The 11647-nt window shown below is 44.0% G+C and overlaps 1 protein-coding gene across 1 annotated transcript in view; it reads right to left on the bottom strand.

Moving 5' to 3' along the window:
* Positions 1-11153, bottom strand: part of LOC145394784 (high affinity cGMP-specific 3',5'-cyclic phosphodiesterase 9A-like) — a 15315-nt gene extending 4162 nt beyond the window's left edge. Inside the window, exons 1-8 of the mRNA XM_080268564.1 lie at positions 11146-11153; positions 10669-10770; positions 9879-10014; positions 9028-9159; positions 8661-8773; positions 8153-8303; positions 5588-5677; positions 4420-4581 (exon numbers count right to left, since the gene is read on the bottom strand). Coding sequence (XP_080124690.1) covers positions 4420-4581; positions 5588-5677; positions 8153-8303; positions 8661-8773; positions 9028-9159; positions 9879-10014; positions 10669-10770; positions 11146-11153 — 894 coding nt within the window. The remainder of the gene's footprint in view (positions 1-4419; positions 4582-5587; positions 5678-8152; positions 8304-8660; positions 8774-9027; positions 9160-9878; positions 10015-10668; positions 10771-11145) is intronic.
* Positions 11154-11647: the final 494 nt, after the last annotated feature.

The raw sequence follows: 11647 nt of genomic DNA, 5'->3' as shown, positions 1-11647 counted from the left end.
CAGTGAGAGGGAAGCGAGTGATGAAGAAGAGGACAGAGACAACAAAAAGGTAAAGAATAAGTCGTGTGGGGTAGATGGAGGTGTTACTATACCATGTGATACGGGGAAGGCAGCTGGAGTGCAGCCGACTACACCACGTGGGTCAGGAGCAATGCCTAGCCAGGACCGTGACGAGGCCACCCCAAGGAATAGAGTGAGGCTTCTCTTCCCCACCAACACTGACCTAAATTATCACCAAAAACTACTCTGGACGGTGAAGCTTGGACTTGCATATCGACGGTTCGAGGTCCTGTTTAAGGAAGGTAGGCAGAGACCTTACGTCACAGTAGGAAGTCAGGAGACAGTGGAGATGCTGACCACGACTGGTTTTGAGGGTGTGACACTGCAGGTTCCGGAGGAGAGGGAGAGATGCACCAAGGTTATCGTGTTTATATATCCCATAATACTATTACGTGAGCAATAGATCACCTAAAGTAATAATGAAACTTTATCTAGCATTAGTAAGGCCACATTTAGACTACGCAGTACAATTTTGGTGTCCTTACTATAGAATGGATATTAATTCGTTAGAAAATGTACAGAGAAGAATGACAAAAATGATACATGACGTCCGGAACCTGTCATATGAAGACAGACTGAAAAGACTAAGTCTGCATTCGCTAGAGAGGCGTAGAGTAAGGGGAGACTTAATTAAGGTGTTTAAGTGGATGAAGGGTATAAATAAGGGAGATATCAGCAAGGTACTTAAAGTGAGCATACAGGATAGAACTAGAAATAATGGTTTCAAACTAGAAAAATTCCGTTTCAGTAAGGAAATAGGTAGAAATTGGTTTGGTAATAGAGTAGTAGATGAATGGAATAAGCTACCTAGTAAAGTAGTTGCTGCCTCTTCCATTGAGAGTTTCAAGCATAGGCTAGATAAGCATATGACTAATAAGGGGTGGATATAGAAAAAAGAAAATCTTATAACCAATACTAATTCATAATTTTTCCTTTTCAGGTTACACTATGATAGTCTCTATTCTCCTTTCACACTTTCCTGTAAAATGTCCACGCCAGTTTTTCTATACGGCGTGGTGTTCTTTCTGACTTTTTCCTGCCGGCTTCGGCTGGAGGGTTTGGAGGGCGGGGGAGAGCCTTCTTCTTTGCTATCCTTATCTCATTCTAGTAGTTCAGTTACTCTTCTAGGAGCTGCCTAGCATGGGCTAACCGGCCTACTGCAGTTATCCTCTCTGCTTATGTTCTTATGTTCTAGACCCAGAATTCCTCCTGAACGACCCTAGGTTTATCTGGGCCAAGCGACACATGAACAAGGGACAGGAGAAGAACCAAGTGATTGCCCTAATGAAAGGGGACATCCCAAGGCAAGTTTTTATTCCGGATGCTGGATACAGAAGCTTACGGCCCTACATTGAGGAACCAGCATTTTGCATGCACATACTTAAGTAGACATTGCTATATTGTGATGTAAGAGTAACTGAACAAAATATCTGAGTAGGGTGAAGAGTACATTATGCTCTTATGTAATATCTCAGAGCAGGGTGAAAAGTACATTATGTTCTTATGTTAGTATGTAATATCTCGGAGTAGGGTGAAGAGTAGCTCAGCGTCCTCATCCTTTTGAGGTGATAATGTAATATATAGATATACCTGTATACGTATATGTATGTATAACTGTTTGTCTCAATAAACTGTCTAAATTCTAAAAATACACCCTCTTAGTCAGTCTTTCATTCTCCATTCTCTCCACATGTCCAAACCACCTCAGTGTATTTCTCCTAATCTTCTCAACCACATCCACATCCACCCCACAACGTTCCTTCACTTCTTCATTCGTCAACCTGTCCCTCCATGTCACTCCACATGCTCCTCTCAAATAACTCATTTCCACTGCTCTCACTCCTGACTTGTTCCCCTCTTGCAAGGTCCATGCCTCGCTTCCATACGTCACGGTAGGGATCACAATACTAACATGCAGGGACTTCTTAACTTCCATACTCACCTCCATATTTCTCATCACTGCTTTCAGTGAACCAACAACCTTCCTTCCCTGCTGTACCCTTTCACGCACTTCATCCCCCAAAGTTCCATCCTTACTCATCACACTACCCAAGTACTTGAATGCACTCACATTCTCCATATCTTCACCATCCAACCTCACTGTACATTCTGTGACTTCATTCCTCTCAAACACCATAACTTTACTTTTGTTTACATTAACTTTCAGCGTCCTCCTCCTACACACTGTCCCAAATTCATTCACCAAACCTTGCAACTCCCATTCATCTTCACTCAGCAATACTGTATCATCAGCAAACACCAACACCGGAATCTTCCAAATCTCACCCTCATTCATTAGAGCCACCCCCACATCCACTGCCCTACCTTGCACCTCCTTCACAATGCCATCCATGTATATATTAAACAGCCATGGAGACATCACACAACCCTGTTTCAGTCCCACATTGAGATCAAAGAACTCACTCAGCTCACCATCCTTCGTACATACTCTTTACAGCATTCAACAATTTCCTCTCCACCCCATATATTCTTAATACCTTCCACATACCTTGCCTATCTATTCTGTCATAAGCTATCTCCAAGTCCATGAAGGCAGCATACACTTTCCTTCCCTTCTCTAGATACTTCTCCACTAAACATCTTAGAACAAATATCTGATCTACACACCCTTTTCCCTTCCTAAATCCCCCTTGTTCTTCTCCAATTAGCTCCTCTGTCATATGCCTAACCCTATCAATGAGTATTCTACCATATATTTTACCAGTCACACTAAGTAGGCAAATACCCCTATGGTTACCACATACTTCTCTCTCCCATTTCCTTTGTATAAAGGAACAATTATACCTGATTTCCAGTCCTCTGGAACCCTTCCCTCTTCCCAAGCCAATCTACACAACTTGCATATCCATTCCACAACAATCTCACCCCCATACCTCAGCATTTCACCACACACTTCATCAATCCCTGGGGCCTTTCCCATCTTGATCTTCTTCATCGCTTCCACTATTTCCGCCCTACTGATCTCTTCCTCCCTCCTCTCATCTCTCCTTCTCCCAGCCATTCCCCAACCACTTATACTCACACTGCTCTCATTCTCTACATTCAACAAATCCTCAAAGTGCTCCTTCCATCTCCTCAATTTCTCTCTTTTCTCCACCAACAATCTATTATTCCTATCTTTCACTCCCCTACTATATCTCCTTTCACACTGCCTTACTTTCTTTACCTCCTTCCAAAACAATTTCTTACTCTCCCTCCATTTCACACTCAGATTCCTTCCAAACTCTTCATCCACTTTCTTCTTACTCTCCTTCACCAGTCTCTTAACCTCCCTTCTCCTGCTCACATATACCTCTCTCTTCTCTCTCTCATCTTCTTCCCTACCTCTCCTCGCCAACCATTCACCATATGCCTTCTTCTTTTGCTCCACAGCTCGTTTCACCTCATCATTCCACCATGCTGTCCCTTGCACACCCTTGCACCTCCTCCTCACTCCACAAACTGCCTCACACGCTGCGCTTATCTCTTCCGTGAATATCTTACATACGTCTTCCACCCCTTCCATCTGCTCTAGCTCATACCTTCCCAATCTTTCTTCCACTATGCTCTTATACTCTGCCATTTTCTCACTATCTTGCAAATTCTCCACTCTTCTCACAGGAGCTGCTTCCTCCTGTCTTCCCCTTCATCTCCTTAACCATTTTCTTTGCATCTTTACCTTGGCCATCACTAAGTGATGGTCCGAGACTCCATTCCCCCACCCTCTCCACACTCTTGCATCCAACACTTGTCTTCTCATTCGCTCATCCACACACACGTAGTCTATCATTGCCTTTCGTTCAACAAGTTCACCATCCATCCTCCTCATTACTCTCCATGTATACCGGTGGATCATCTTATGACGAAAGTAGGTGTTGGCTATTGCCAACCCCTTACAATAATAATAATAATAATAATAATAATAATAAGAGACAATAGATTCAAACAGAAAAGACTGGAATAGAACCATCATCATCATCAACATCATAAGAACAACAGAAAGTAAATCTCTCTCTCTCTCTCTCTCACTAGCCTTGCTAAAATGCTTCAAAGAGTGGTAGAAGCACAACACCAAAGAAGACACACTGAAATGAAGGTTTGCATATTTAACTCCCTCTTACATCTCTCTCTGTCTTTCTATCTATCCCTCTCTCTCTCTATCTATCTACCAATCTATTTACCTCACCTCAAGCTCCGGCAGAACCTTCCCTAGTGCTTCAAAGAGAGGCAGGAGCACAAAACCAATGAAGGAGCACTGAAATGAATGTCTGTATATTCTCTCTCTCTCTCTCTCTTAGGTCTCTCTCTGTCTATCTCTCTCTCTCTCACTCTATCTATCTATCAATCTATTTACCTCACCTCAAGCTCCGGCAGAACCTTCCCTAGTGCTTCAAAGAGAGGCAGGAGCACAAAACCAATGAAGGAGCACTGAGATGATGGTTTTGTTACTTTGTCCCTATCCATAAACGGAGAGACAGGCAGCCCTTCCACCTTCTCGAGGTCACTTTGGTTGAAGAATTCCTGTTGAAAGAATGGCAATATAAGTACCAGTGTTTTTAGACGCTATTACAAGTTTCTGTTTATCTATCTATCTATAGCCAGACGCCTTAATCCTGTAAGGGGTCGCCACAAAAAATTGCTTCCATGTTGCCCTGTCCTCTTCCATTTTATTGCCCTTCCCCAAACTTACACTCCCCCGTCTCATATACCCCTCTACTCCATCCCACCATCTCATCCTCAGTCTCCCCCTTCCTCTTCCCCCCTCCACTTCACTCACATACACTCTCCTTGTTAGTCTCTTAGTCTCCATCCCCCAACTTACACTCCCCCCTCTCATATACCCCTCTACTCCATCCCTCCATCTCATCCTCAGTCTCCCCTTCCTTTCCCCCCCTCATCCTCACTCACATACTCTCCTAGTTAGTCTCTTATTTAGTAAAAGGATCTTGAGATGGTCTGGCCAAGAGGTGTGAATGGGGAATGAATGACAAAGAAAGTGTATGTGAGAGTGGTGCAGGGGAGAGAGGGAGACCAAGGATGAGATGGAGGGTTTGATATAGTCATTACCAACACAACATAGTACAGTACAGAGTATCTAGTACGAGTACATGGAATGAGGTCACAGAGTGTTACCTCGGGGATAATAGACTGAATAGGAAGGCTGCCAGAGACTGAGCAGCATGGATAGCCACTAAGAGGTGACCAAGGCCGATGCATGTAAGCACGCTGAGGCAGGCTGCCAGAGATCAAGCAGCATGGAGAGCTGCCATTAGGTGACCAAGGCTGACGAATGCATGTTGGAGCCTTTATAAATGATATGATACAGTAGGTTCCTTGGACAACAGGAAATAATTTGGCTTGTCACTCAGTGCAGAGTCACCTGAGGGCTGCATTACACTGAGTGAATGGATGATAGGCACTTCCACCTCGGAGGGAAATTAAAAAATAAAAAAAAAAGGAATAAACAGAACACTACCTCCATAAGCCACCACCTACAAAGAGAAAGAAGTAACTTAAAAACCATTACCTGCATGAGACACTCCAGCCAGGGCTCGGCAATGTCCAGCGGCCGCGCTTCACTGCTGACGTCTGCTACCTTGATCAGCACCATGGACAGCTGGGCAGGATATTAAAACCAGTATTAACACTCTCAGGCTTCTATAATCCCTCTTAGAGTAATAAAATATCTGGGATTAGCTAAAATAAAATGCTAGAGTTGTCCTGAGCATTCATAATCAATCAGTCAATCCATCTATCTATCTATCTATACCCTGATGCCATAATCCAGTAAGGGGTGGCCACAAATAAATCACCTCCATGTTGCCCTGTCCCTTGCCATTTCACTGCCCTCCCCCCAACTTACATCCCCCTCTCTCACTGCCATCCATCTACCACCTCACCATAAGAGCCTCTGTGGTACCAGTATTCACCTACTTAGCCTCTGAAGACTCACCTCTGGCACGTAAACCCTATTGGGCCACATCTGGATGGGGAACAGTAATCCACTAAACCACCAGGGATTCATCTGGTTGTATGACATCTGATAATCACCCCTTTACAGTCAAGCATTTTTCTTTTCACATAGTGCTGTGTCACCTGAAGGCAGCACTACATTGGGTGAGTGGATAGTAGTTGCCCCTACCTACCACTATTCCTATGACTAACTCTCAGACCATTTTGCACTAGCTGGAATTAAATACATGAGGCTGCAAGAGATCAGGCAGCATGGAGAGCTGCTGCCATTAGGTGACCAAGGTCGTTTCGTTTTTCTTTTCGTTCTTGAAGGATCCAACATGCTTGCATGCATCAGCCTCGGTCACCCGATGGCAGCTCTCCACACTGCTGGATCTCTGGCATCTTTCCTATTCAGTCCCTTATCCCTGAGGTCACACTCAATGACCTCATCCAAGGTCTTTTTCAGTATACCTCTCGCAACCCTACCCCTAACATTAACACTTCTCACTTTCTGCACCCAGTTATCATCCCCCATCCTCTCCACATGCCCAAACCATCTCAATCTACCTCTCCTTATCACAACACCAATACACTCCAGTCTCATCCTACCTCTCAACTCTTCCATCGTAAACCTAGGCCCCCCAAGCCTCGCACTAAAGGACACATTGCACATCCACCTAATCATTGTCATTTCTGTACGTCTGAGCCTGCAAATATCCTCTTCCTTTACTGCCCAAGTCTCACTGCCGTACAGAATTACACTCCTAACACATGCCCATCACAGGGCAACGTAGGATTGGATGATGGATGGATGGATGAACACATGCCGCATACAAAGATCCCTTAGCACACAGAGAGAGCCCTTTCAATGTCAGGAGAGGCAACAGCTCTCTGAACTTCCAACCACTTCTCACTCTAGCCACAGAGCTAGCTCCAGCCCCACCTCCAGTATATAATATGTCTCCTGAATAAAAACTTCTTCCACACACTCAAGAGACTCACCAGCAAGCTCAATCCTTTCATGCCTGACAATCTCCACCTGCTCTCTGCAACACACTGTACACATGAAATCAGCATTATCTCGCAGTCTACCTCTAATACCACTACATCTCTTATGCACCCACTTATCACAAACACTGCACAAGATGGAAGTACTTCCCACGCCCTTGTGGTAAATTGCACATGGCCACCCTCCCTCTACTTTGACAGTACTGCCACCAACCCTAGATACCATTACCTTTGTTTTATCTGCATTTACTCTTAATCCCTTGTGCTCCATACCATCTCTCCACTTCCTAAATCTTTCCTCTGTCTCCCTTTCATTTTCTGCAGTCAACACCAAATAAAATCATTAGCACACATCTACAGGAGTCCCTTTCAGAAGTAACGAGAGAGGGCTTCAAGTACCATAATAAACAAGGGGATCAAAACTGACCCCTGATGCACACTAATATTCACGGAAAACTCATTACTCAAATCTCTATTCACCCTTACCTGGGTGCGAGAACCCACATACTCAGCCATAACCACCCTAACCAGCCACTCCTTGATCCCAAGCTTTCTCACTGTCCACTTCACCACCTGTCAAGGGACTCTGTCAAAGGCCTTCTCCATATCAACAAAAACAAAGTACAGATCCCTTTTCTTTCCTAAACGTTTTTCCTGAAGCTGTCAAACAATGAATATGGCATCTGTGGTCCCCCTGCCTGGCATAAACACAAACTGCATCTCATCAATATTCACTCTTTCTCCATTACCTTCATTATCTGCTCTAAAAGCTTCGTGCCTCTATAATTTCCTCCTTCCAGGGCATTACCCTTCCCCTTGTACACATTTACAATTACACTCTGAGGACAACATACTCACACATAATCGTATTTATCAAGAAAGCAATTAACCCCACTCCTATATCTCCTGAGGCTTTCAACATTTTAGCAGTTAACCCAGCCACTCCTGCTGCCTTCCCCACCAGCATCCTGCCTATTGCCCTGCTCACAGTTGCAGCGTCCAAGGCGAATGGCCACACACACACACAAGTACATTGTTGGCTTCATAAATGATATGACAAATGATACAACAAGTTATACCTACCATGAGGGGGCAAAAAAAGTCAGAATCAACTACAGTCTATACGTACAAGGTTAACATGGGCCCGGTTCTTGAAATCAAACTCCTCAATGATCTCTTTAAAGTCGGACAGAATCTCATTCTGCCGCGCCATGTCCGTCGCCAGGATGCAGCGGATCATCCCTTCACGAATTTTCCTGTAGTCCTCGGCCGACACATTTCTGTGGATTAAAATGGTTTTGTGTGAGCTGGAATGGGGTAAGGGAGTTGTCCTTACCATAAGAGGGTTTGTAGTATCTGTAATTACTAAAAACTTGGACTAGAATACTCATCCGTGGTCTCACCTTCCCTCCCCTCCCCCTCCACCTCACTCAGACACTCTCCTAGTCAGTCTCTCATTCTCCATCCTGTCTACATGGCCAGACCAACTCAAAATATTTCTCCCTTTCAAACACATACTTCCCCACGTCATTCCTCCATCTCATCTTCGGTCTCCCCCTCCCCATCTCCCTCCCTCCTCTCCATCTCACTCACTCTCCTAGTCAGTCTCTCATTCTCCGTCCTCTCAATACACCCACCTGAATATGTTGCATTCGTGTTGCTCCAAAACAGTGAATGCAACGGAGCACTGATGGTTTTGAAGCGGTGATATGTCATTGTATCGCAAGGCAAATTCTGTTTTCGCGTTGATCTGTGGGCAAAATGAATCTATTAAGTGGTGCTGTGAATCTATCTGTGTATCTATCTATCTATCTGTCCATCTATCTATCTGACTGTCTATCTATCTATCTATTTTTCTAACAGTACAGTATATCTATCTATCTATATTTAACACTACAATATATCAATCTATCTACTACACACCTCTTTTTATATATCCCTTAAGGTGCATTGTCTATACTGTAATTTAAAACTCAGGCCAAATATAAATAAACAATACAATGCTTCCCTTAACTGGTAGATGTTGTTAAATCCAGGATGGTCAAGGTCGTGGCATATGCAGGATGTAAGGAGAATTAACACATCTAAATCACCTAGTCTTTCCTGCAATCCACAATCCCACACCATACCATACATCTGTCAAGAAATCATCATCATCAACATCATTGTCATCACCATCACTATCACTATCATCATCATTTTCATCACCACTATCATCATCATCATCATCATCATCTTAGGACAGGATGAGGTATGACAAAGAGAAAAAACAACAATAATAAGAATCATCATCATCATCATCATCTAATATTGTGTTGCCCCACAAGGAGTGTAGGAGCCCAGGGCTAGGCAAGTTGGTCCTGACATTTAAGATGAGAGTGAAAAGCCTCGCTCATCCCTGAGTGGCATTACGTGAGCAACAAACCCCCAACCACCCCTTGGATATAAACCTGCGAAGGCTCAATCCGACTGGGGAGCCTTAATTACCCACTAAACCACCAGGCACCATAATTTGGTCATATGGTTACCACCCAGCATGGTAAATGGTTTCCTGGTGTACACCAAACTATTTGGTTTGTCACTCAGTGTAGAGTCACCCACAGGCAGAAGGAAGAGGAAAGAATGAAGGAAAGAAAGACAGAAGAGGGAGTGCAGAATCAAACGTAGGCAGAAGGAAGAGGAAAGAACGAAGGAAAAAAGAAAGAAGAGGATGGGAGGAAAGAAGGAAGAGAGGAAAGGGAAGTCACCTGAGAGCAGCACTGCATCGAGTAAGTGGATGATGAGTGACCCCACCTACCACTATATAATAATAATAACAATAATGAAAATCTACGACAAAGATAGGACCCACTTACCATCTGAGTGACACAGAAGGCATGTTCGAAGTTGTGAAAGGGGACTTGGTTGTAACAGTGGTTGACGCGGCACAGAAAATAACGCAGCATCTCAATCTCTGTGCCGAACTTGGATAGCAGGCCTAGATCTGTATACCTGTGGAGGGGAGAAATTGGTAGAGTACTTATCTATCTATCTATCTTTGTCTGTCTATCACCTAACTATAGCCAGACGTCTTAATTCCGTAAGGGGTGGCCACAAACAAAATGCCTCCATGTCACCCTGTCCCATTTCCCTGCCCTCCCCCCAACTTACATCCCTCTCTCTCATATACCCCTCTACTCCATCCCTCATCTCATCCCCAGTCCCCCCCTCCCTCTTCCCCCCCTCCAACTCTCTCTCACACACTCTTTCTAGTTAGTCTCTCACTCTCCATCCCCCCAACTTACACCCCCCTCTCTCATATACCTCTCTACTTCATCCCTTCATTGCACCCACAATCTTCCCCTCCCTCTCTCCTCCCCCCTCAACCTCATTCACATACTCTCCTAGTTAGTCTGTCACTCACTAAGTTCGGTTTAATAAGGATCAACAGCATTTAAGAGGACCTTATATACAGTATATATTTTTACACAGTAGAATGCATGTATACTCTCTCTCTCTCTTGTTCCTTCCAATTCAACTTTGGTCTCATAAATTCACATTTTCTCTCTTCCCATCCTCTCTGTCTCTCTCATTCCTGCCAATTCATTTTCTCTCTTCCCTTCCCATCCTCTTAATTCCTCTCTCCTTCCCACCTCTCTCTCTCACATGTGTTGCAGCAGCAGTAATATTTCCGACTCTTCCCACACCCAACTGTTGAAAGAAGGTGGTCGTAGTAGCTCTTGTGTTTCCGTGTCCACCACACCATCACTGCCGAGAGAGAGAGAAAATTAGAGACAGCAAGAAAAATAATAAAGTAAATCATCATCATCATCATCATCATCATCACCATTATCTTCTTCATCTCATCATCATTATCTTCATTGTCATCGTCATCATCATCATTGTTATCTTCATCATTATCATCGTCTTTGTCATCATCATTATCATCTTCGTCATCGTTATCTTCGTCATCATTATCTTCATCATCATCATCTCATCATTATTTCTTCACAATACACTGATGACCAATGCAAATACCACACATTCCACTATCTATCTATCTATCTATTGCCAGACACCTTAATACTGTAAGGGGTGGCCACAAATAAATCGACTCCACGTCACCTTATCCCGCCAACTGACATCCTCATCTCTCATATAAACCCACTCCAGCCCTCATCTCATCCTTGGGCTCTCTCTCTCCTCTCCCTTCCACAGACAGACAGATAGACAGATAGTTGGAGTCTTCCTAAACAATACAAATATGGCACTAGTCACGAAGAAGTGCTTGTCAAGAAACCATACTGACTATTTCTGCCACTGAGCTACAAAAGTATGAAACTCTGGGCCAAGTTAAGGCAGAAGGAGTATAGTAAGGTCTGTGGTTTATGAGGCTAGCGAACTGACATGAGATCCAAGCTGGCTGGATGAATGTTGTGAGAAGAGCATGATCAAGGATTTGACACCCCTTTTAATGTGACAGTATCCGTATTAACTCTATCGGATATGTTTATGTGAAGCTACAGAATATGGTGAATGTTTTTGGTGTATCAGATAGAGCCAGGATTCCAGGGGCTTGAATGAGGAGTGAATGGAAGCATGGCCCATTGGACTGGGTAAACTTGGGCTGTCTGAATGTTGCTAC

Source organism: Coenobita brevimanus, chromosome 28 (genome assembly GCF_032717465.1).
Source record: "Coenobita brevimanus isolate Jiangsu-jjx chromosome 28, ASM3271746v2, whole genome shotgun sequence".
Lineage (NCBI taxonomy): Eukaryota > Metazoa > Arthropoda > Malacostraca > Decapoda > Coenobitidae > Coenobita > Coenobita brevimanus.
This window is presented reverse-complemented; position numbering and strand designations above follow the sequence as displayed.